Here is a 25,960-nt window from a genome sequence, read left to right as displayed (position 1 = left end):
GCTTGTTGTTGTTTTACAATGCACAGTGTATATGTGAACATAATCTTCAATACAAAACAAAATAGCCAATGCAATAGTCGAAAAATTCATAATTCTTTTTTTCGTATTACAGTGCATATGCTTACTTAGGCCTTCACACGCTGAAATGATGCAAGAGCTTGCGGAAATGTGATGTCGGTGGTGTTTGGCAGTAAACAATTCAAAACTGTCGGAATTGAGAAACGCACAACGTAATTACAGGTCACCAATTATCACATCATCAAATTGTGTTCACAGAAACGTTTTGAAGCGCTAAAGCGGTTTTGATAAACACGTGGCACTGTACTGTTGTGAAGGTTTAATACCAAAGTGCCTTGCATTCAGAATATAAGTTAATACATAGTAAAGTGTTTGTTCGTCTTGAGGCAAATTCGTGTCACACGAAGATTCAGTGAGAAAAAAATAGAAATTTGCGAAAATAGAAAAGTTGTTGCCATATACGGAGTGGGTTGTGATATTTGCAGCATCACGTATTACCACGTAAAGGGCTGGATGTCAACCAAAGGGTTACACAATCACTCCCACTTTATACATTGGCGTCGATAAACACACGATCTTCATGTGTTATTCTGTGTCCGTCATCATATGACGACACACAAATCATAACGTTCTGTTCCGCACAAAATATTATAAATAATCCTGAGTCGTCTGTTTAACGTTTTTATAATAAATATATTTCGCCTGTGTTTGCAGGCATCATCAGTATCGCAAAAAAACAAACACAAACAACGCAGTTAAAACCAACACTGATACAAGAATATAAAAATATAAATGTGAAATAACTCACAAACTGATAATTAGATGTAACGATTGAGCAAGGTGAAACTAAACTCTCGGGCTTTGGCTATTGTGGAGACGCTCGATAAAGCTATTGTGGTGAATAAAATCAAAGGAAAAAAGGGGAAAACAACGAACTGCAAAGGATAGCGAAAAAATGCCGCTGAAAAACATATTTTTTTTGTTCTGTTCTGCATGACGAAAAACCCAGGCTTTGCATTCTAACATTGGGCAAATTAATTTAACGCAAGACAAACATCTTGAAAAGAGTTGATAAACAGAAGATAAAAGAAGCACATTTCGGTGCTGCTGCACAACCCGTCCCTGCAGTTGTGCTGCTAATTGTCACACACTCTCCTCCGCCAGCTTTTTCCTTTGCCGTATTAATGATCTTGGTCGGTTTAGGTGGGTTTTCCGGTTTGGGTGCAGTTGTGGTTTTCTCTTTTGGATTTCTGCGGTCAGCTGAATAGAAACGAACAACATACTAGGCCAAACCCACCCATGATAACACAAAGACCATAGTTGAGTAGTAGGTTACAATGTGAATAAATTGGCTATTTAAAACTACTCAATTCTGCATATGTCTGTATATGTATAAATCAAAAAGTACGTTTTCGGACCTGTACACGAATGTGTGTTGCAGTAATCTCTGTAAACGGAGATGTCCCGACACCCACCCCTCAGACAGGTACGTTTGCGACTTTTCATCCCTTTTCCACATGAGACTGAACATTCAGACCAAGCATTCCAGTCTCCAAATTCTTTGCAATAAATTGTCTCAGACATTGGGGATAAATATACAAAATCGTTGAAATTGTGTTTCAAAATTAACATAAGGTTACAGAAAAAAAACTGTATATTTGTCATTGGTAAAAGACATAGTAGCCGGTCTGCCTGCAGGTGTTCTGACCAACGTGCACAATAATGTATTGTATATTGATAGCTAATGTTCTAGAGTTGCTTAAAAGCCTGAGTCTCATGTTTACCCACAAAATACGTAGATGGAAAACAATAGCAAGCCAAACGAAAAAAATTGAATGAGTTTCTGTATGACGTAATCAGCGCGGATTCGGTTGCGAAACCTGTAACCTGCATTAAACAACATTCTCTTACTTGCTTTTGTATTTCCGCAGATATTTGGCGAGCAATATTTCTCTTTTTCGTAATTTCGACCCCAACAATCCTGAGGAACGAAGGTGTTACAAAACCTTGTGCGCATTCTTTCACTTCTACCACATGTGGCGCTGCATTGACTCCACGGCGTCCATTGGGACCAACACGGACCTGGAATACACGTAAGTGATAACTTGCGTGAAATTATATAGATTGGCTTTTGTCCAAATCATGCCTATAGTCTGTTTTGCCATCTTTGGCAAATCTAAAAACACGGACGCCGATTCTGATTATTGAATGATAATGTGAACACTTTTGGGAGGTGTATTTGGTTTCGACCTTGCCATGTTGTTGTGTCAACTCATGACATTAACTCACTTGGTGGCAGTAGTGTGTCCCGGGCTGGGTTTGTGCAGAGGTTGTTGACGCAAATGTCTGTGTGGTGGCAACCGCTGCAAGGCCTTCCAGATACATATGGTGAACTGTAACGCAACAATTATGAGGTGCGATGGTATACGCATATGTATCACTATGTGCATCGACGTATAAGGTTTTATAGAAATTTACGTATATGGCACGAATTCACATACAGTAAAAACCTATTTCAATTTCTTTAATTTGCCGTGTCAGTCTCTGGTCTATGCCTATAATGCTTGCTGGTGCACTGTTTTTGTGAGAGACTGACTGGTAAATAACTTTATTAGCACGTCATTTACTGCACCTGAAAAAGCGAGATAAAGCTCGCGAAAGCTCGTGCTATAATAAAGTTATTTACCAGTCAGTCTCTTACAAAAACAGTGCACCAGCAAGCATTATAGGCATAGACCAGAGACTGACACGGCAAATTAAAGAAATTGAAATAGGTTTTTACCTATGATGCTTGCTGGTGCATTATAGGTAAAAACCTATTGGCAGGGTAAAAATGACATCTATACAAGAGGAATCCACTAATGTTTGTTTTTATAACCTTTTGTTTGATTTTCTGGTGAAAACTGCCATATTTTGTATAACTTACGTTCCTCTATTCCCTGCCGGTCCATAGTTACATATCATGATCTTGGCGTTCGTCCACACAGCTTTTCTCACCTTAACTGATGAACACAAAGTCACTCCACATCCAACTCGAAAACTGTCGGCCCAAACCACCTTGGATGAAATTGCGTCACTTAATGATAAAAACGATTACCCACCGGAACAGTTATACGTAACACAAGAATAATACAGAAATGCAGGCATGTTCAACTTTGTACAATCAGGACCCACAGGAATTGTCCTAGAATATTTTTGTAATCTACCTGTGTATAGTGCCCGCACATCTTGTTTGCTGGACAGAAGTCTGTCGCGTATTTGTAATCAACTTTCTCGTTGTCCCACAAAGTGACTGCGTATCGCATGAATCGGTCGTCAACCGATCTCCATGTTGTCATGTAAATATTCTCCCCCACACTAAACCGACTGTGCCTTGCATGCTGGGAATTACAAAGCGATTTATTATTCACAATCAAACAACAAGAATCAAAACTTATAATTATATAAAATCAGAGATTGGAGAGTGTTTTGCGAAGTTGTATGCACGAATATCCTGTAATATTAGACTTAGATCAGCGGTTCCCAACCTTTTTTCCCGTATTTCCCACTTTTAGTTTAAAGGGAATCCTTTTTTTCTACTTATATTGAGATATTTTAAAATTTTAATTTAATTATTTTGCTTTGCTTACATTGCTGTGACTGAACAGACACATCTTTGAATACTCTGTAGCCACGATTTCCAGTTCATTATCCCACGACATTTTCCTCATGTTTGTTGCGGTTGGTTCCACGATCGTCCGCGCCTTGTTGTGTTCTTCAACTAACGTCTTCTTGAACTGTTCTGGAAGTTTTCAAAACACATGAGTGTGTTTAAGCAAAGATTTGTGTCGGTATACGTGGTAAACTTTGTCGTTTGGGGGAAATACAAAGCGTTTCCAAATTATGCTAAATCATACGGGAACTAAGAATACGCTCATGCATCAAGTTATAGCCACTGTTCTTCTTAATTACCCTTAACACAGTTTGTTTCTTCACTTTGGACAATTTACTCGGGTAAAAAATTACACTCATTTATTATTAAGATGTTAAAAATTTTACTGTATTGTGTTAAGTTTTGTCTCTTCATCATAACTGGGCACATTCGGGTATTCTTAACTCCTGGAAAGCAGAATGAAAGTAATCTTTTCATCTTTTAACCACATGACGATCCATATGTATATTAAGATTGCCTCAACGTTTTACCCAGCATGACATATGTCTTCATGGCCCTGTCTGTCGCTAAGGCAGCGGGTTCGATTTGAATAGAAAAATTTCCATCCGTCCAACTAAAAGCAAACAAACACGGACTGCTATTTTTTTTGCTGCCAGGCATACTAATTAATCAGAATTGCTCTTCTGGCAGTTAAGTTTCTGAAGTTATTTATTTGAAACCGACGTTTCGTCTGCCATCCGGCGAGACTTCCTCAGGGTTATGTCAATAATAAAGCAACAATCGCATTAGCACTAAAAACGCAAGAAAAACGTAAGAAAAATGCTGGAAATCCGTGATTTACAACAACTTGTTGTAAGTGTTACGCCCCGATACACCTGGTCACGTAACGATACAAGCGCTGCCAATGTTATCCATTCCCCTTTTTCTTGTGTTTTTCTTACGTTTTTTTGTGTTTCTTAAGTTTTTCTTGCGTAGTGGTGTTTATGGGCTTGCTGCAATATGTTGACATAACCCTGAGGAAGTCTCGCCGGATGGTGGACGAAACGTCGGTTTCGAATAAATAACTTTAGAAACTTAAGTGCCAGAAGAGCAATTCTGATAAACAAATACATGTTTGTTGGTGTTTGTGTTGTTCTGTTTGCCTTTAGGTTGTAAAAATTGTTAATTTTAGCCACGTACTGCTTTGTTGCAAAGATATTTAACGATTGTTAGCTAAGACTTAGTAAGGCTGTCTGTACACACATTCGACCAAGATGTTAAATTATGCATGGTGGAATTATTCATTGAAAGATGCATGCTTGAGTAAAGTTCCAGAAAACAAAATAAACCGAGCTTTTATCACAAGCTTGGCTTCATGCGTGTTGAAAGGCCCACGTTCGAACAATGCCTGCATGGGTCTGACGCTTTTCCGTGCATAGATGATGGAATGATAATTTTTTCGATACTCGCCATTGCTTGCAGTAAGGCAAGTGTTTAGTTTCTACCACAATATTCAATAAAATCGACGACGTTTGGAAAATTAACTCTTTATTTCAAAATTAATTTCATAAATGATTTAAAAAACTTCGAAAATTATGCTACAATATGTAAAATACAAAGCGAACAACAATGCAGTAGAAATTGAAATTGCAAAAATGTATAATATATAATATATGTTGTTCACTTCGTATGCTATAATATATAACATACGAAGTGAACAACAATGCAGTAGAAAATGAAATTGTAAAAATGTATAATATATAATATATGTTGTTCACTTCGTATGCTATAATATATAACATACGAAGCGAACAACAATGCAGTAGAAAATGAAATTGTAAAAAAAGTACACTTTTCTGGACTCACCCTGCTTGACTGTCGTAAATACGAACTGTTACTTGTTCAACGGCACTCACAGCGAGGCACGAAGTTGCGTAAAGCACAACAATCCTTAAATCCATGTTTACTTCACGCCTCAAGCAAGTAATGAAGGCATCGGCACAGGGCTGTGAAAGTGCGGTAAATTTCCTGCAATGCAGGAACGAACAATAGAAGCGCGCTCGCTGCGTTCGCGGCGCAAAGACCGCTTATGAAACAATTGTTTGTTGTGCCGAAGATAAAAATAACCGGTCAACAATACTGGTTGAAAACACGGCCTTACAATCTATTCATTTCTGCTACAATTTCTTCACAGAAGCTGCAAATATTTGTAGCTAAACGAGTATTTTGATTTTCGTCTGTTTTTAGTATATTTCAATAATATTAATCTCCTTCCGCTAAACATCGATGTATGTTTAATGGAGCAAGAGCACATCCTGGTCCATTACAAATTTGTTTCTTAATTGGTAAACTTTAAAAACGATTCCACCGCAATACTTTATACTCGTCGAGGATACAATCGCATTGTTTCGTAACAGGGTTTGTTTTTGCGTTTTTAGTTAACTTGGACAAGCGCACGTGTACACAAGCAACTAAAAAGTGTTGTGTTTTCGCGGCTAAAGCTGAATTTACATGCGTAAAAAATTGTAACCGCAACTGAACACCCCTTATATTTTTTCTGGTATATACTTATTTAGGCCTTCACACGTTGAAATGATGCAAGAGATTGCGGAAATGTAATGTTGGTGGTGTTTGGCAATAAACAAGTCAAAATGTCGGAATTGAGAAACGCACAACGTAATTACAGGTCACCAATTATCACATCATCGAATTGTGTTCACAGAAACGTTTTGAAACGCTAAAGTGGTTTTGATAAACACGTGGCACTGTACTGTTGTTAAGGTTTAATACCAAAGTGCCTTGCATTCAGAATAAAAGTAAATACATAGTAAAGTGTTTGTTCGTCTTGAGGCAATTTCGTGTCACACGAAGCTTGCGTTAATTTTGTCAGTGAGAAAAAATAGAAATTTGCGAAAATAGAAAAGTTCTTGCCATATACGGAGTGGGTTGTGATATTTGCAGCGTCACGTATTACCACGTAAAGGGCTGGATGTCAACCAAAAGGGTTACACAATGACTCCCACTTTATACATTGGACGAAAAACACACGATCTTTATGTCTTATTCTGTGTACGTCATTATATGACGACTTGGCACAGAAATCATAACGTTCTGTTCCGGATGACAAAAAAACAGGCTTTAAAGCCTCTGATGAACTCTAACAGTTGGCGAATTCATTTAGCGCAAGACAAACATCGTGGAAAGAGTTGACAGATAAACAATAAAGAAAGCATATTTCGGTGCTGCTGCACAACCCGTCCCTGCAGTTGTGCTGCTAATTGTCACAAATTCTCCTCCGCCATCTTTCTCCTTTGCCGTATTAATGATCTTGGTCGGTTTAAGTGGGTTTTCCGGTTTGGGTGAAGTTGTGGCTTTCTCTTTTGGATTTCCGCGATCAGCTGAAAAGAAACGAACAAATAAGAGTCCAAATCCACCCTTTATAACACTTGGTTTCAAGTTAAACTTCGTTTTTGTCAAATCCGACTTCACTTTCCTAGTGACAATAACGTTATCAGTGTTTGGGGATGCAACCTTGTCCGTGTAGAATGTGGGAAGGTGAAAACTAATTAATTTGTTCAACACTTACGCAAGCATGGGATTGTGTTGCATATGTCGAAATCAGTTTTCGATCCGGAGCAGGTCGGGCCACTATTTCCTCGATTACAAGTTCTGAACCTTTTTCTTATTCCCCCTCCACACGTTTTTGAGCAGGTTGTCCACATTCTCCACTTCGTCCATTCTTAAGTGGAAAATATATAGGATTTGAACTGTTGTTTGTAAGGTTATGTGTACGCGTCTCATTGTAACAGTTTGCATATTGATATTAAAATACCAGACTACACGGCGCATAGATGCAACAATGGTTGTTGTTCATCAGATAAAATAGATAAATAGACATGTTGTTGCATCCGAACGTACAGCGCATGTATCAGGGTCTTACGTGAATTCGTGCATGGCCTTAGCACGCAGGGCTGAGTTTCTTCATTGCTTCCTCGGCAATTTCCCCCAATGCAAATCCTGCGTCTTAATTGACTTCCTGTTCCACACGAGCTTGAGCACTTCGACCATTGCGACCACGATGTAAAAACTCCAAGCGCTGGCGTAATAACAGTAGCTGGGAAATCAAAATGTTATTGCTACGGACGATTTTATTCAAGTAGTGTTTGCACGTTGTGCGGTATGATTATTGTGTTTTTTAGAATCAAATTTCTATAAAAGCTAAAAAAAGACTGTAGCTTGGTAACAGCAAGAATGAATTGGCATTGCATCTTTTCACATAAACTCTTGCATTATCTGGGCAACTGTTCGTGTTGAATGTATTGCTGGAACGGCTATAAGGCAATTTGTTTGGCATAAAATGTCCATGTACGGCTTACTTGTGCAGTCTTGCATGTTACATTTGACTGATGCTGCAGCCGAACCCACACAATCGGGGGCTTTCCCTGTGCTGCAACTTCGACTTCGCGTTTTTCTTCCACCGCCACAACTTTTCGAACAGGAGCTCCAAGCTCGCCAGGGACTCCAAGCTGCAGAAAACCCGAAGATTCTTGTTTATTTCGTTGTTTTTTAAATAAACATTTTACTTACTCGGGACAATACAATCTTGCGTATTGCATGGTGACGTCACTGTAGCTCGTCCCTTGCAATCTGCGTTTGTTCCAGAAATGCAAACACGTTTCCTTGTTCTAATTCCATTCCCACAAGGCTTTGTACATGCGCCCCATAGTTGCCATGGTCTCCAAGCTAAAGAAGGAAAATACATTTACAAATTATAAACTGTATTCACAGATTCAAGCCGAATAATGTACTTACACGGGCAAGATATGGTGTTGCACCTCGACGAAGCTGTGGCTCTCCCATTACAATCTGCGTTGTTACCGGTACTACAGGTGCGACCTCTTGTATGTTTCCCTCCACCACAGGTCACTGTGCATGTTCCCCACGTTTGCCAGTTGCTCCAAACTTGTTCATAAAGGGGAAAAATACAATTCACTGTCAAATTACACAAAGTCTCACTGTGAGGAAACAACCATAATAATTTAACTTATAGCATTTGCCTAACAGAAAAATTTTTCCCAATATAATTTCTTGCTTCTTTTTCCTATCTGCAAATTTAGGCTTTGCTACAGAAAAATATTGGTGCCGTTAATGATCAATAAATGCCAGGTACCATAAACAGGTATGCCTTTTAAAGTTTTACTCGCTTTCTTGAAAACAACTCACCTATACACGCTTGAGTGTTACATGTAGATGAATCCGTAGATGACCCTGAGCAGTCTCGCAAGTTTCCAGTGCTACAAACTCTATTCCTTGTTCTAATTCCTCCAGCACAGGATTGCGAACAAGTTCCCCAGGTCTGCCAAACTCTCCAACCTTACAACAACAAAAGTTAGAAACGATTTAAGTGCTTTTGTGATGGTTAATATATATTGTAGTGTCTTTTTAAATGCAAAATGGTTACACACATTCTTTGGCACGTCCACCATTGCCACTGCAATACAAATGCTCCAAGCGTTGGTGGAATAACAAAAGCTACAAAATTAAAATATTATTCTACGGTAGCAGACGATTGTATGCAATTGGAGTGGGGATTTTGTACGTTGTCGATGAAAGTCGAATAAAAACCAGTTCTGCCATGAGCTGCATTGCTCTCTTCATATCTACGTTTGTTGTTTGGTAACAGCATTAATTAATTGGTGTTACATCCTTTTCATGTAAGATCTTGCTTCAATTTTATTTTGAAAATATCTTATTTGTGAAAAATGTTAATTTCACTTACTCGGGACAATACAATCTTGCCTATTGCATGGTGACGTCACTCTAGCTTGTCCCTTGCAATCTGCGTTTGTTCCGGAACTGCAAACACGTTTCCTTGTTCTAATTCCATTCCCACAAGGCTTTGTACATGCGCCCCATAGTTGCCATGGTCTCCAAGCTAAAGAAGGAAAATACATTTACAAATTATACACTGTATTCACAGATTTAAGCTTCTTAATGTACTTACACGGGCAAGATATGGTGTTGCACCTCGACGAAGCTGTGGATCTCCCTTTACAATCTGCGTTGTTACCGGTGCTACAGGTGCGACCTCTTGTATGTCTCCCTCCACCACAGGTCACTGTGCATGTTCCCCACGTTTGCCAGTTGCTCCAAGCTTGTTTATAAAGGGGAAAAATGTTGTATGCAGCGTTTTTTACATTTCTCTAAATTACACGAAGTCTGTTTGCCATCTCGAATTATCTGCATTTACCAGATGGAAAAAAAACATTTCCAAATATCATTTCTCCAAATGTGGCGAAAAGAAAATATAGGCGCCCGTGATTGTTAGGGTTTGAAAAGATAGACAACTAGCATTTGTGTGACCCACTCATCCTAATCATATGTAAGTAGAAGTCACATTTCGACTCACCTATACACGCTTGTGTGTTACATGTAGATGAATCCGTAGATGACCCTGAGCAGTCTCGCAAGTTTCCAGTGCTACAAACTCTATTCCTTGTTCTAATTCCTCCAGCACAGGATTGCGAACAAGCTCCCCAGGTTTGCCAAACTCTCCAACCTTTAAAAAATGAAAGTTTAAGCACGTTTTTATGAGAAATTGGGTTCTTCTAAAGGTTGTGAAAAATCAACGTTTTACCCGAATGATGTAGTTTAACTTCGTGTAATGTGTGTTACTTCGACAGTACGGCACAGCTACACAGAGCAACAAAATGCATACTTGGTGTTTCCGTACATGACGTTGTACACAATTCCATTTTGGCATTTTTCCCCGGACAGTCTTTTCTGACAAATGTGTTGCAGGATCTCCGGAAAATAGCGAACCCCCTTCCGCACGTTGCACTACATTCGCCACTCTGGGACCACTGAGACCACTGGGGATCTGAAGGAATTTTTTTGGTCATTAAATGCGTCGGCAAGTTAATTTTATCTGTTTAAAAACTAGAGGTTGTAACCACATATACAGACAATACTTGGTAAATGTGGATACACTGACACCCACTTGTTGGTTTTGCTGCGTTTCGAATCGGGTTTGAGCAGAGATTATTCACACAAGTATCTCCCTCCGCACATTTACTACAAGGTGATCCAACTTCGAATGGTTGCCTGTGTGTGAAAGGAATAAGGAAGTTTTATTTTACTAACAGTAACAGTTGCAACGTTGCGTGACTTCTATTATATTCAGGAATCCTAAACCATGTATTTCCTTTGAGTTTATCAACTTCAGGTTTTCCAAACAAACTTGATTAAGATCAAAATCAAAACGTACCGTCCCCTGATGTTGCCTCCAGGTCCGTAGTTACAAACCAGTAACGTAGCGTCAGTGTACACAGCTTTATCAACTTTCACTTGAGAACAAAGACTTGCCCCACAGCCTACTTTGAACGATGTCGCCCATACGACCTGTGCAAAGCCAACTTTAATCATGGCAAATCTGCTTAAAACTAACTCCAGTTCACCTTTGGTCAATGTATGCGAATAGCCAAGATGGACAATGTATGTGTGTTTTGCCTCTGTACCCACCTGTGTGTAATGACCGCATAGCTTGTTCGGGGTGCATGCCATTGTGTTGAAAGTGTAATCTTTCTTTTCCTTCTCCCATGCCCAAATCGAACCATTCGCGTACCACACACCGAACGGAAGGTTCGAAGAAAGAAAAATGTTCTCGCCCACATACGAAAATCGGCTGTGGCGGCGATTCTGGAATGAAATTATAAAATGCGTTGGAAAGTGTTTTCGTGGTGCCCAGAAATAACTTTAATTAAAACTCCAAGTTGTCTGACCACTTTATTTCGCTAATAAATATGTTTGTTGAATAAACAGTAGTGTGACTACTGTAATATGGTTTAATTCTTAACGTGAGGCTCTTGGTATTTACCGGGTTGTGTTTAAACAAGCACTGCTTTGAGTATTCGGTCGCTAACGTTTGCAATTCGTTGTCCCACGACATCTTCCTCATGTTGCTTGCACTGGGTGAGGCGATAGACCTTCCACCGTTGTGCGCCGCCACAAATGTGGACTTAATTGCGTCTGAACAATGTGAAGGATTATTTTTTGTCTCTGACAGGTCCATTGTTGTGTGGTTGCGATTTTCAATAATATTGACTAGTTAGACGTATTGGATTCTTTGGAAAACTTTTGCTTTCTTCTTACAGACCCAATGCTTGTGCACGTGTGTCAACGTTCTTACTTGTTATTCGAAATGCTTTGATGAAGTTTGGTGATGCGACGAGAGCTGCAGGGGCTTCTGGTGCCTCTGTTGGCTTTATTGTTTCAACTGTTAAACTAAGAAATACGATGATTTGTATACGTAAACTCATTTGTTGCTTTAAGATAGTTATTTACGTTTCAATCTACGTTTCTTTTCATTCATACTTTAAAAAGTTTAAGTTCAGTATCGTGGTTTATAACAAATAGAACAAACAACAATGCCCCCAACCTCGCTTCGTCATCTGCTTCCGCTCCATGCATCACATCGTTTCCATACGTCACACAGACCATTGTGAGCAAACAGAGAAGGGCAAAATTGTAAACAATCATAGTTTGTTGTTTCATTTCTAGAACTGTGTGTATAAGTGCAAGTTGGTAATTATTTTCCTTATCGTTTGCATTTAGGTCTCCATGTATGCTGTATTACGTCACGTTCTACTTCATCACATTAGAAAGGTACTCAATTAATAGTTGTTCTCAGAATAATTTTGCAACTGATACGAAAACTATTTGATCAAACTTGGGTTAAATTACAATGCAAAAAGTTACCAATGGTTTACACCCTTGACGTCCAATGCCAATTATCGCTTATTTAACATCGAGTTATCAGCAAACTTATGCTAAACGACGATAACTTTTGCCGATTTTTTGCAAATAAATGTTTTAGTGGTAGAATGGTGCATGCATCACTTCTAACCGTTTAAAGTTTTTCTGAAATACCAAATAATGTAGATATCCTTTCCTCAACCGCATGTCACATGTGACAACCCACTTCCTCCTATGCTACCTCGCAAACCCCAACAATAATCGGAAGCCATGTCACTGTATCATATATGCAGACTTACTAAGGCCATTATGACGTCTTCCACGACGCTTCTCACGATCCGTGAATGACACGTGATTGTGTGTGCTTCCGCTGAATTCACCCGACTTAATGTGAAATTAAAAATCACCCTTTAGAATGACGTAGTTATTTATATTGTAAATCGCATGATGTGTTTCGTCGCGTACAAGCACTTATTCTGCTTTTTCACGTTACACGGAAGCTCTTCTATCCACTTGTCTAATTTAAGATGTTGGGTTGAGTGCCACAGGATTTTTCGTGTTCGGACTAAGCACTATGACAGAAGGATGTTGTAACATTGCTATTATTTGGTGGATCTCAATACATGAACGTGTTATTTTTACCACAAGAAATGTGAGCATAATGCAACATAGTTTTGGAGGTAACTACCGTTGTCGAGCTTGCTGTAGAGTGTTGTAACCTCAATTTGGTGATTCTCCGGAAAAGATGTGATTGTGCATCATGTCTGATTCCTGTGGCACTCCACCCAACACACACACATGTTGATTTTATTTATTAGAGATTTTTATAAATTAAATCTAAATGTAGTAAAGTCTTGATAACATTTGGGATTGACGTTTTTGTAGCAAATGCTTTAAACATTTGCGTGTTAACCAAGATCAAACCTATTGCAGTGAGAAATACGAGTGATCAACCTCTAACCGCACGCTGGCAATGAATTGGCACTCGTTTATATTTTCTGACGTCAACTCGATTTGACCGTGAACAAAACTTGCACAGTCGAGAAGCACCGGCGAAAACACATCAAAAACATGGTATTTGACTGTGAAGAATAACCAACCAATAGCAAAACGCATGTTCGTGTACAAACACATCACTGGTGGGTTTTGCTTTTGTTTCACACCAATTTTTAAAATAGTTGTGAAATCCCCTCGATCTGTTTGTTATTTGTATCAGTAACAAAAGTTTTTCTGTGCAAAAATAGAAAACTTCTTGCCATATACGGAAAGTCTTGGCATGCTACATGGTCACGTATTACGACGTAAAGGCTTGAAATTGAACAAAAAATGTTTCATATTGTCACTTGCACTTGGTTCAACCGCGTTGCAAATCGCATGTTTTTCTTTGTCGTGTTCATCATGTGCCCTGCTGACATAATAACTTAATAATAAATTTACAATTGTTCTGTGCTGCTTTTCACTCATAAAGTCAATCATTTAAGCCACAGACAAACAATAAATACACATTCCTTTATCGTAAGACAATAATCATGAAAATTGCCAAAAGATGTGGAAGAAAGGAACGACTTTTCGGTGCTGTGGCCGAACCCGTTGGTTTAAGCGGGTTTCCTGGTTTGGGGGAAGTTGTGGTTTTCGTTGTTGGGTTTCCGGGCTTAACTGGAAAGAAACAAACTGATATGAAATTACGAGTCCTCTACATTTGCGGTCGTTTAAAGTGAAATGTTTCGATTTTCCGTGAGACTATGACCATTTCCAAGCTTCCACACTTTCAAATTTATGCTTATCTTTTGTGTGGGTAATATATTTGCAATCTGAAACATTCAAACAAAAACCGGCAAAGTGAGGCCAATAATATGATTTAAACTGCAGACACATGGCTACAATTTCGACCAATACGACTATCGTCACACGGGGCGCAACGGATCTATTGATTTGGCCTTTGCTTGATCATGGTGTTGCCACCTTGCTTTCACTGTAAGGGTGCACCTAGTTTGGTGCCCAACGGAAGACTCTTATCAATTAAGCTGCACTGTTGAGACCTTATAGGTTGAAACAGTGACCATCTGTATGCAGCTCACAGAAAAAAAACCTATACTGTCTGGAAGAACTTCAAAAACACCCACTTGATGAAGTTTCTGGGTTTGAGCAGAGGTTATTCACACAAGTATCTCCCACCGCACATTTACTACAAGGTGATCCAACTTCGAATGGTTGCCTGTGTATAAGAGGAAATGTTGACTTTATTTTATCCACTTACGAATACCTAAATGCGAATAATGAATGGTTGAAAAGGTTTATTCTGAAATCAGCCAAGAATGACAAAAACGTTTCGAACTGAAACCCACTTCCAGTACGCAAAGTGTTTCTTTCATGTTTTTCCTTACCACCCTCATTATGAGATATAAACGTACCGTCCCCTGATGTTGCCACCAGGCCCGTAGTTACAAACCAGTAACGTAGCGTCAGTGTACACAGCTTTATCAACCTTCACTTGAGAACAAAAACTTGCCCCACAGCCAACTTTGAACGATTCTGCCCAGACGACCTGTGCAAAACGAACTCCAAACATAACTGCTGCTGTAAGCGAAAGGGAATGTCCTCTTCCAAATACTCGGTTAAAGATTCGTAACTTTTTTTCAAAATGTTGAATTTGTGGCTTAAAATTTGTCAAAATATTATGTCGTTATCCACAACCAGTTATTTGCTTGCGGGAGGCGGTGTTGTAGACAAAGATTTTTACGAATTTACGACAAAAACATGCATGGCTGTGATCATCACTAATATTTTTACTTTATCTTTTTTAGAGTAAAGAGTTGATTCAAGTTTTGGTGTGGATGACTACAAAATCCAAACAACGTAAGCTTACCACTGCACATACCTGTGTGTAATGCCCGCACATCTTGTTCGGGGTACATGACATTGTGTTGAAACTGTAATCGATCTTTTCCGCATCCCAGGCCCAAATGGAACGGTTCGCGTACCGATTATTAAACGGGATCCCAGAGGACAGAAAAATGTTTTCGCCCACGTACGAAAATTGGCTGTGGCGGCGATTCTGCAGTAAGGTAGAGGTATTAGGAGGTTGTTGCTGTATTGGAACAATATGCCAGGCACCAAGGTTCACATTCATCATGGTGCGCGAACCAGTAGAGGCAATCTTTGGAAAAAATTACGATTTTACAATTTGCATTCCAGGTTGTTTGACAGCTTTTTGACACGAACAAACAGATTTTTGGAATAATACACTGCTATTGTGATTTAGCTCGGGCCAGGAACCATTCTGTCGTTGTAATCGTGAAGCTGATTGTGTTTACCGGGTTGTGTTCAAACAAGCACTGCTTTGAGTATTCGGTCGCTAACGTTTGCAATTCGTTGTCCCACGACATCTTCCTCATGTTGCTTGCACTGGGTGAGGTGATGGACCTTGCACCATTGTGCGCCGCCACAAATGTGGACTTAATTTCGCCTGAACAAAATAAGAACAAGCTTTTAACCACACCACATTCTTTAAACCACATTCTTCTGAAAACCACATTCTTTTAATAATTTCTCATTATTAAAAATTGAATTTTTTCTTATACACGTCGTTCAATCAACTTACTAGTGATTGGAAATGTTTTGATGAAGTTTGGTGATGCGACGAGAGCTGCAGGGGCTTCTGGTGCCTCTGTTGGCTTTATTGTTTCAACTGTTAAACTAAGAAATACGATGATTATTATAAACAAAATAATATGAGTCGCGCCCAATATGGTTATTTGGTCTTAATTTATATCTTTTTCTAATTCGTACTTCAAAAAGTTTAAGTTTAGTATCGTGCTTTGAAACAAATCATCAAACCTCGCGTCGTCATCTATTTCCGCTCCATGCGTCACGTCATTTCCATACGTCACACAGACCATTATGAGCAAACAAAGAAAATTGTAAAGATTCATCTTTTGATTTTCCACGGTTGTTATTGGTTAACCAGTTCTACGTATAGGTGTAATTACATAAATATTTGTGTATGACTTGCGTACACCTTCCTATACACATGTATGCAGAATAACATCATCTTGAACGTGTATAGATTCTTATTCTAAAAGTTTAGGAACTTACTTTAAACCCGTTACCGTTTGTATTAAAACCTGAGTTCAATTAAACTGTCACAAGTCACAACTAGTTTGCAAGCTGGGCATCCATCCAGCTCACATTTACACGACAACAAACTTCTGCTGAAAGGTTTTAAATCCAATTCAAGTTTTTCTCCAAACAAATATCTTCTAATTTTTGAATTCGCAAAACTGTTTAAAATTTTGATGAAGCAAATAAGCAATATATCCTCACTGAAATCACCTGCCACATATGACAACCCACACCACATTCAACCCCGGCCAACTGCGACATCGGAAGCGACCTCGCTGCATTGTAAAAGGAAGCTTACTATAACCATTATGACGTCATCCACGACACTTCCCACGATTCGCGAATAAAACGTGATTAGATTAGTTTCCGCCAATTTCACCCTAGTTGGTAAAATCACGCTTCAGAAAAGTGCTTCTTATCCTTTCCTTGTCGGAAACTCTTTGAAATTACCACCGGTTTTGGCTCCCCGTACTGGTATAGAGGTTGTGTAGTGCATTATTTAACAAAACCTCAATATTTACTCCCCCCGTACCCCATAGAACCAAATCTCGCATCCCCATGTGGTTCTAATACCTTTGTTTGAGAACCACTGCTTTAGAATGACGAAGTTATTTACAATGTTACATGTTGCGTCGCATAATAAGTTAACACAAACCACTTTATATTCGGAGACGCTTCTCCTCGTTACACGGAATTTGTACATTGCGATTTACTTTCCGTACTTCCTTAAACATTCTGTGCAGTCAGATATTTTTAATGTCTATTTGTCCACTTGAATTCTGCTTTAAATTTTTTCCAGAGTGTTACCAGAAAATATGTCTGCGTTATTACTATTTTATTTATGGTTAATTACGATTATTAGTACACTCACTACACTAATTAATCCTTGGTTTAATCTAATCTGGTTACATAGTTGACACAGCATTCCTTATTATAAACTAAGACTTTTTTTTGCAGCAATCCTTATTTTTTCCAGTGCTGCAAGTTCTTTTCCGAATCTGTTTGTGTACGCAAGAACCACCCACGTTTTGCCAATTTCCCCACTGGTTCCACACTGAAAAAAATTAAAAACAAACATTTAGGAGCATGATTTTAGAATAATTATTGAGACAAGGTTCGCTTGTCTTATGGTAAAACTGGTATCAGTTCAGAACCTTGATACTAGACTTTGTTATTTTCAAGAAGAAGTAAGTAATGGCGTACTAGCTTGACCACCGTTACCGTGCTTGCCATAGAGAATGGCAAGTGATTGCCGAATACTTGATTTCTCGTTTATCAATGAGCACTTTTGCTTCATTTTGAAATGACAAAGGATTTTTCCAGCCAACACATTCCTTTTCAGCTAATGCGAACAGTTATATCTTAATTTGTTTTGTTACAAAACGCGTTTATATTGGGATTGACATTAAATTTTGCTTTTAAACGTTTGGTAGTAGAGTGAGAAATGCGAACCTGCTGTTCCTTCAGGGCAATCAACTTTGCATGGTTTCGTTTTTTCGGATTTTCCTTTGCAGTCTTTGTTGAGAAATGTGTTGCAAGTTCTTCGATAAAGAGCGACCCCCTTCCCACACTTGACACTGCAGTTGCCAACCTGGACCCACGGCGACCACTTGGGATCTAAAATTGAATTTCACTCGTGGTTTTGCTTGTGGCGTTAATAAATCTGAGCCCTTAACCTTCGTGTTATTTCGATTAGGAACCGCAAGCCAATATAGGCTGGTCCGTCAGAGTTAGACAATAGTGTGCAAAATGATTTTGTTTACATGCGTTCTTGTTTGTTACTAGTATTTCATAGTCACAGCATTATAATATATTCAATTCATTTTGATGTCAGGTTCTTGTTATACGAACGTTTTTAGCTTAAAATAAATACTAGCTAAGATTCACTGAAGTGGAGTCAGTATAATTTTATGTTTCAATGTGTCTGGTTTTGTACTTGCGGCTTCATTAACACCTACTTGTTGGTTTAGCTGCGTTTCGAATCGGGTTTGAGCAAAGATTATTCACACAAGTATCTCCCTCCGCACATTCACTACAAGGTGATCCAACTTTGTAAGGGGGCCTGTGTGTGAGAGGAAATGTTAAGTTTACGTTACAACATTTTTGGACGTCACGCCCTTCAAGTCTGATTTACAAATTGTACAGTTTACGCTTTCAACAACATACTAAAATTTAACCCACAAAATAACTTAAAAAAACTGCAGTTTACTCCAGATAATTAAACTTATATGCTTCGTGATAACAACTACACAAACTCAGAGGAGCACCTAAAGTCAACTTACTGTCCTACAATGTTTCCTCCAGGTCCGTAGTTACAAACCAATAACGTAGCGTCAGTGTACACAGCTTCACCAGCCTTCACTTGAGAACAAAGACTTGCCCCACAACCGACTTTAAACGATTCTGCCCATACGACCTGTGCAATACAAACTTTCATGCTGGAAACTAAATATATTTAAAACCGCTTTGATAAATTGCATTTCAAGTTTGCTTTTGATAAGTAAAAATTACCAGAACCAAGTTGGGTGTAATGCCCGTTCCTGTCACATTTGTGTTAAAATTATGACATGCCTGTGTTTACGGACCGACGTCACTTGCGATAAACGTTTCAATTTCGATGACACCACGGTATAGGGATTGTACTCACCTGTGTGTAATGTCCACACTGCTTGTTTTCAGTACAGTTTATTCCGTCGTAATTGTAATCTTTCTTTTCAGCATCCCAGGCCCAGACAGATGAGTTGGCGTATTGAACATCGAAGGAAATTCCTGTGGAAACCATAATGTTCTCTCCCACATACCAAAACCTACTGCCCTGGGAGCGGTTCTGGTGTACAAACATGAGAAATCTGGTAAGCTTGACGTTGTAACAGTTACGGGTCATGTTACATGTTTCCTGTAACCTTAATATCGCACGTATTTCACTGACTTTGGGACTTAAATTTAACTGGGAAAAGCTAAAAGCAAACACAGCCAGGTTGACATTTTCGATCCACATAGGTCTATGTAGCACAGAATTTTTTGCCAACATAGACGTTATAATTAGGCCTATTATTTTCATTTCAACTTATAACTAAAAATGTCAGTTGTTTGCCTTGTTCACATCTAACCGTTAACATTCGCGCAGATTTCTATGTAACATAGACTTATATGTGGATGGAAATGTCGCCCAGGCTATGTGATAGTACTCCAGCATTTTCCTATTTCATGAAGGCTGTTGTCCTGTGGCACAACCTGGGCATCGTCCCATAGCCTGTAATCATTAAGGATATTTACCGAATTATGTTGGAATAAGCACTGCTTTGAGTAGTCGGTCGCCACCTTCTGCAATTCTTTGTCCCACGACATCTCCCACATGTTGCTTGCACCGGGTGTGACGATAGACCTTGCACTGTTGTGCGCCTCCACCAGCATGGACTTAATTTGCTCTGTGCGATTTGAAGACTTAGCCAAAATATCCGTATTGCTATTGCATGTTTGCCAGTGGTTTCTGAGCTATGCGTCGTGGCCCTCGAGTATTGAAGGGCGTCGCGTTATCATTTAATCCAAACAATTTAAAGTTTTTATTTAAAAAATAGAGTCAAATAGCAAGTTGATTCAGTTTTCTGCGAGTGAAATTTTTTAAACATAGGAAATTGTAGACCCGGCAGATGTATAATTGGTAAATGTGTCTAAAGTGCGGTGAATTCTTTCCATACTTTACAAGCCCGTGTAACATTCTTACTTGTCATTCGAACTGTCTTGACGTCGTTCGTCAATGATGCGATAGATGCTGCGGCATCCGATTTGGCTTCTGGCGATTCTGATGACTCCACTGCAAATCTATCAAAACAAAATCATATTTGTTGAGCACATGTTATCAAAGTCGGTGTAGCTATTTTGCCTCGGTCGTTTTTTTGGCTTTTTTTTGTCAAAACAAGCAACGCAAATATCAATGTTCCCAACCTCGATTTGTCATCCACTTCCTCTTCACGTGCCGCGCTACTCCCATACGTCACACAGGCCATTGTTAGGAAACAGACCAGAGAAAAATTGCAAACATTCATAGTTTTGGAGTTGTTGCTCATTAATCCGCATGCATAAATGGAAGTTCTAATCTATTTTCTGTAATAGTTTTGTATACATTTTATACAGACTGATCACGTCGTTCCGCTTATCAAGTTAACACTGCCACGTACACAGCTACGGGTTTTACCTATAATTGTCACAAGATATTCTACACCAATCGCAAATCCATCATCAATCATTGCAAGATATGAATGAGCACAAAACAAACATTTAAAATATATAAATTCGTGGGTATTCTTTACGCCAATTACATTAATAATCTACTAAAAGTGTTCGACTTTTCTAGAAAGCATTGGAATTTTACTTCTATGCAAATTAACAACAAACTCGGGTCGCCAATGTAACCGTGAACTTCACTTTAAAGTTTAAAGTTCATGAATTTGAAGTTAAACCAGACTTCGTGCTGAAAAGCCAACAATTTCTTCTGACTTTCTGTTCTTATTGAATTATCTCTGTCTTGATATACGTACAAATTTATACCTGCCAACAGAACACAAGGCAGGTAAAGTTAAACTTCTTTTTACATACGTAGATGACGTAGCAAGCATGAGAAAAATACCTGGCAACTATTGGTCAGAGAGCGGAAATGACAGCACCAGTCGGGTGTGTGAAATAGAGTTGGAACCCACATTAAATGCTAAAAAACATACTCTGTTAAGCAGACTTGGTCAAATGCTTCTGAAAATTAAACCTGACACAACTCGGGGGTTCGTCCGGCGCTCGTGACGTAATACTACAAACACGTTTGTAGTAATAACCTAAAGCCTAAATTGCTGAATACACGTAGTACTGATAACCATGTGTCATTGCCGTTAACCATAGACAGGCACAGAATGAGGCAAACCGACGCGATCAAGTGTTTTATAACATAGGATAATGACTGTGATGGAACAAAAACAGGAAAACGACATCAGGTTGCACGTGTGCACTACACAGACTAGTTTGTTCGATTACGGTTTCAGGCAAAAGCAGAAGTCAGTTTGCCTGCAAATTATACAAGCGGTCACATATTAGGGATGTACCAAAAGATTCGCCCAAATCCGAATACTTGAAGACAATATTCCGAATATGTATTAACCACTTGTATTTTCATATTGGTCATAAAAACACTTTGTCCACCACAAATATCGGTTTAAATTTTCGCTGTAGCGACCAAATTCTCCCTAATTAGCTGATGTATGTTCCGTGCATAAATCCTCGTCTGGATTTTAGGTCGGCACATCTCCATGACACGTATGTAACCTTACATCATATACGCGCAAAAGTGACTTAGGATGCCATGAACCTGATGGTCGAGTTTGTGCGAATTTTATGTGGTTTGTCTGGGTTATTTGGTTGGAAAAATTTTTAGTGGAAGGCTTTCTGTTTTGGTTTGTTACAATCGTATCAAGTTTGTAATATGTTGATACTTAAATAGGAAAATTTCCATTTCTAACAGCTTTCCAAAAATGCCTGCTTGTACTTCCTATCTAACTAGGTGGAATAATTTTACATGCTTTTATTGGTTGTTTATTGTTCATATATTAAACATATACCTTGAATAAACATGAACGTGCATAAACACAGAGTATGGGGGCTATAGTAAACACTGTGTGGTGATCGTTACTACGGTTCTTGAATGCAACAATCCTCTGTTCTTCCCGTACTGCATTTCCTTGTACGAATCTGTGTATCTGATGAACAAGCATCCCCTACATCTTGCCATCTTCCCCATCTGGTCCACACTAAATAGGTTGGAACATAATTTTATAGGCTAATTTTTCTATTTCTGGGGTGGAAAATAAGATAAAGCTCAGATGCCACAAAATAACAACACTATAATTTTATAGTATCTAAAAACCATAAATTAATTCGTCGTTCAAGTCTTGAAAAAAGTTTTTAAGCTTCGTTTACAATCTTAACCTCGGACCTACACAGAAACCACTGATCTGCTTCCAGATTTTTTTCCCCTTACCACACCGACAACGCGATCCGAACCCAAGTTGTTCGAATTCCGATCAGGCTGTCTACCTGTTGTATGGGTCAGGTAAAATGTTGCACACTTACCAGCTCTAGGGCACGGCTTGGTATTGCAATCTCTCACAGAATGGGAAACCCCACAACATGCATTCGGATTTCCTGAGGGACATTCCCTACTGCGAAACCTCACTCCTCCACCACACGATCTTGTGCATTCGCTCCATTTGTCCCAACCCAAGTATGGAACTGCAAGGAATAAAAATAAGATATAAAAGTTTTTTAGCCAAACTGGAATTCGAAACCGGGCTGTGCTGCCATAGATAATAAGTTGATATATATTACACGTTTATTTTTGACCACGCCGATATTGGAACCGATCAAATATCCTAGCCAGGAATTCCAATCAGGTTTTCTGCATGATATATTGGTCGGCCGTGCAACCATGGGAGCAATAGCTGGCGCTGTTACAATCTCCTGCCCTGAAAGGCTCTGATGTCATCTAGTGACTAACAATTAGCGATCAAGCATTCGACAGGTGGCGTTAGAGTTGCAGTATTACTTCTATTTCTGGATGGGCATCGTTGAGCGTTGCAGACAGACAGCATGGTTGAAACTCCGTCGCATTGTCTGTTGTCTCCCGTATCACAGTCACGTGACTTCTGTCTCCTTCCGCCTCCGCACGTTTTGCTGCATGTAGACCAACTCCCCCATTCCAACCATGCTGAAATGTAATTTCGAACGTTTAGTAATTTGCCAGTCTGGAAGCTATCCCGGTGCCGCAGTCATCAGCTGCACTGATGAGAGGTCGAAAGTACACCTGTCTGCAGCTTTCATTTGCGTTATTGTTTTTCAAGAACACGAGGTTTTCTGGCCTCGCAGCCATCCCATTGCAGCCACTTTTCCCGACAAGTTCGAGAGAAATTTAAAAAATCAAGCTCCCGCTGAGGTTTGAACCCACGCCCTGGGCTAACCAGTACTTTCCCAATGCCATTATTATAATACTTACCTGGGCGATATAACAGGTACATTTAAATGCCTGGGTTTTAAATAGAAATCCACTTACTTCCTGGGGGTTGTGTAGGTGCAGGTGTTGTGTGAACGGGACAAACAGGTATTGGGGCACAGAACAATGATAACTGTGAGGAAGACCCGCTGCAATCGGATGACACAAACGTGTCGCACATTCGATTTCTTCTCCTTGTACTAAATCCGCAGGTCGCGCTACAGGGGCTCCATTCTCCCCACGGTCCCCAGTTACCAGCTTAACATACATGCAGTTATAGTTACTGTTTTTTCTCTCCGAAAGTTAATGTGAACTTTTGCGCAACTGTAATTGTTTCTCTGTCTCCGAATACCATGCCAAGGTAATTTCATTATTCATTTACGTAATGATATGACATCAAAACTTGTAGACGTTCCGACTACATTGAAACCTAAGGGGACCACCGTGCTGCATCATGTCACTAGTGCAACTTTTAACGAGTAAACTACGTTAAAGTTCAGACGTACAGGGTGGGGGGTCGACGTCGCGCACTGCATTGGTGCAAAGTCTTCTTTCACACGAATCTGTGTCGTGACATCCGCTGCATGGTTTGCCTTCCAAGTAAGGAGCCCTGCGTGATTAATTAACCAATAGCAATACAGGAAGGAAAATATGTTTACGCGACAGTCGTTCGGTTACTAACGTCTGTGTGCATCAATAAGTAGTCCCGCCGTAATGGAGCAAATAAGATAACCAATTTTAGCAAAATTTTATCCAATAATCGATAAGAATTTTTGAAGTTGCCGATTATCAATTGATGATGACTCACTTATTTTGCCAGTTTCCGCTTGGGGCGTAGTTGCAAATAACCACAATTCCGTTATGAATTACTTCCTGGAAGGAGTTTACTGTGGAACATTGTGTGATTCCACAACCAATCTTAAAAGTCTCCGCTCGCACAATCTGAATAAGGCACAAATTACAGATTTTCTCTGAAATATTCAGTTTTGAATAATGCAATTGAGGTTTCAATATTTTCCATAATTTTACTGGAGATTAAGATTTTCAGTCTAGTATATTGCATGAACCACATAAATAAATGATCCATAGTGCGTTCTGCTGGTCAATTCACGATTTCGAAATTTGTTGCATCGTTAACCACACAAAAATCTATTTCATGTTCTTTCCGGAAGCCAACTATCCGATTGCTACCTTTTTCAAAAGAAAAGTTGACAAATTTTGTTTTACCTGTGCGTACTTCGAGCAATCTCCAGTGTCGTCGGAACACTGTTGAGTGCTGACGTTGTAATGTTGTTTCCCTCTCACAAAGGATTGAACCACAGATGAGATGTAATGGTTGTTAAACAGAGTGTTTTGAGATAGGAATAATATCTCCCCAACAGACCGGAACCGACTGTGTGTTGTGTTCTATGAAACAAGTATATTGCAGTACAAGTATATATTTTTAGCGAAAACTTGGTTTGCAACTAGGACGACCCGAAAGTAGCGGGGAATGAACTATTCAAGCTTGGTGATTTAGTCACTTTGCGAAAACGCTCATAAAAAAGCTACACCTACCGGATTGTTTTCGAACAAGCATTTTCTTGTGTGTTGGAGAGCGATATTGGCAAGTTCACTGTCCCACGTGATCTTACGCATGTTGGACGCGTCAGGAATGGGTTGTCGTCTCACAGCGTTGTGTTGATCAACGAACGCGGCTATTTGTTCCACTGCAAATATGTACAATATTCTTCCTCCATGCATTTTATTTAACCGGTGACTTACCGCTAAGGTCAATTGCGTCCAATATAGTTCCATGAGTTAAACCGTTCGTTGTCGCTTCTGTACATTCAACTGAGATCAAAATGCTGCACAAGTAGACACATCTTTTAAATTTGCGTAAATACCAATATTTCATTAAAACACAGTCATATAAGTAGTAAATATAACACAGATGAGTGTTTTCCAAATGCTGTAATGCAGACAATACAGAAGTCGATATGCACCGGTTAAAATTTTGTGTTAAACAAAGCTTACCTGAGTAACACCAGAGAAAAAACAAGGACTTTCTGTGTAGTGCCCATACTGTCGAAACTCACACACAACGTTTGCAGAAAATCTGCACCGCATTTTTATAAATAGTGCTCTTTGTGCACATTGACTAATTTGTCTGATAACTCCAGACATGTCTAATTGCCTGTTTTCCGATCACGAACGGACAGTCGGTCTCGCGTCGTATTGTTGCGCAATTGTTCATCGCGGTTGCATCTGTGTGCTAAAATTCTTAACGTTATGGTCGACGTTTAAGATAATTGGATTAATTGCAGTACAACCTCCACTACCCTTTAAAATTTTCATTTGTTTCAAAGCGAATCCAATTAACCTTGTTTGGTTCCCAGAATTGATTTATCGGTTATGGAGTTGTT

At 39.3% G+C, this 25,960-nt stretch overlaps 3 protein-coding genes across 4 annotated transcripts; all 3 read right to left on the bottom strand.

The window, feature by feature from the left end:
- Positions 1-117: 117 nt before the first annotated feature.
- LOC145897656 (cysteine-rich venom protein latisemin-like) lies at positions 118-5,621 on the bottom strand. Of its 2 annotated transcripts, XM_082986045.1 has the most exons (9): positions 5,516-5,621; positions 4,201-4,283; positions 3,648-3,799; positions 3,225-3,398; positions 2,945-3,075; positions 2,308-2,411; positions 1,930-2,100; positions 1,437-1,577; positions 118-1,278 (listed from the first exon to the last, which is right to left on the bottom strand). In XM_082986045.1, the coding sequence occupies exons 1-9, from the start codon at positions 5,608-5,610 to the stop codon at positions 1,058-1,060; spliced, it is 1,272 nt and encodes a 423-aa protein (XP_082842171.1). In that variant the 5' UTR covers positions 5,611-5,621; the 3' UTR covers positions 118-1,057. The 2 variants fall into 2 exon arrangements, with proteins under 2 accessions (XP_082842171.1, XP_082842172.1); XM_082986046.1 differs by lacking the exon at positions 1,437-1,577.
- Positions 5,622-6,425: 804 nt separating this feature from the next.
- LOC145898333 (uncharacterized) lies at positions 6,426-12,148 on the bottom strand. Its single transcript, XM_082986761.1, has 17 exons — positions 12,087-12,148; positions 11,838-11,932; positions 11,526-11,677; positions 11,171-11,347; positions 10,917-11,050; positions 10,650-10,753; positions 10,368-10,529; positions 10,059-10,208; positions 9,654-9,803; positions 9,429-9,584; positions 8,873-9,022; positions 8,462-8,611; positions 8,237-8,392; positions 8,026-8,175; positions 7,590-7,763; positions 7,236-7,388; positions 6,426-7,047 (listed from the first exon to the last, which is right to left on the bottom strand). The coding sequence occupies exons 1-17, from the start codon at positions 12,146-12,148 to the stop codon at positions 6,827-6,829; spliced, it is 2,496 nt and encodes an 831-aa protein (XP_082842887.1). The 3' UTR covers positions 6,426-6,826.
- A 1,401-nt stretch (positions 12,149-13,549) lies between these two features.
- Positions 13,550-20,532, bottom strand: LOC145898332 (uncharacterized). The gene is made up of 15 exons (XM_082986760.1): positions 20,471-20,532; positions 20,250-20,347; positions 19,802-19,953; positions 19,173-19,352; positions 18,808-18,941; positions 18,484-18,587; positions 17,978-18,142; positions 17,747-17,867; positions 16,241-16,363; positions 16,005-16,099; positions 15,718-15,869; positions 15,282-15,458; positions 14,815-14,948; positions 14,527-14,618; positions 13,550-14,059 (listed from the first exon to the last, which is right to left on the bottom strand). Exons 1-15 carry the CDS (start codon positions 20,530-20,532, stop codon positions 13,914-13,916), a joined length of 1,935 nt encoding a protein of 644 aa, XP_082842886.1. The 3' UTR covers positions 13,550-13,913.
- Between the last annotated feature and the right edge of the window lie 5,428 nt (positions 20,533-25,960).

The sequence above is a fragment of the Ascidia mentula genome, chromosome 4 (genome assembly GCF_947561715.1).
Source record: "Ascidia mentula chromosome 4, kaAscMent1.1, whole genome shotgun sequence".
NCBI lineage: Eukaryota > Metazoa > Chordata > Ascidiacea > Phlebobranchia > Ascidiidae > Ascidia > Ascidia mentula.
This window is presented reverse-complemented; position numbering and strand designations above follow the sequence as displayed.

Coding starts and splice junctions, on each gene's coding strand:
- LOC145897656 (XM_082986045.1), bottom strand. CDS start 5,610: ATGGATTTAAGGATTGTTGTGCTTTACGCAACTTCGTGCCTCGCTGTG. Junction 3,399..3,647: donor GTCTGTTCAGTCACAGCAAT/GTAAGCAAAGCA, acceptor TGTAATTCCCAG/CATGCAAGGCACAGTCGGTT. Junction 1,578..1,929: donor CTGCGGAAATACAAAAGCAA/GTAAGAGAATGT, acceptor TTTATTGCAAAG/AATTTGGAGACTGGAATGCT.
- LOC145898333 (XM_082986761.1), bottom strand. CDS start 12,148: ATGGTCTGTGTGACGTATGGAAACGATGTGATGCATGGAGCGGAAGCA. Junction 8,612..8,872: donor TAACACTCAAGCGTGTATAG/GTGAGTTGTTTT, acceptor TTTATGAACAAG/TTTGGAGCAACTGGCAAACG. Junction 7,764..8,025: donor TAACATGCAAGACTGCACAA/GTAAGCCGTACA, acceptor TTGATTTCCCAG/CTACTGTTATTACGCCAGCG.
- LOC145898332 (XM_082986760.1), bottom strand. CDS start 20,532: ATGGCCTGTGTGACGTATGGGAGTAGCGCGGCACGTGAAGAGGAAGTG. Junction 16,100..16,240: donor GAAATAGATGACGACGCGAG/GTTTGATGATTT, acceptor CGTATTTCTTAG/TTTAACAGTTGAAACAATAA. Junction 14,949..15,281: donor TGTGCGGGCATTACACACAG/GTATGTGCAGTG, acceptor CGTTTTGCACAG/GTCGTCTGGGCAGAATCGTT.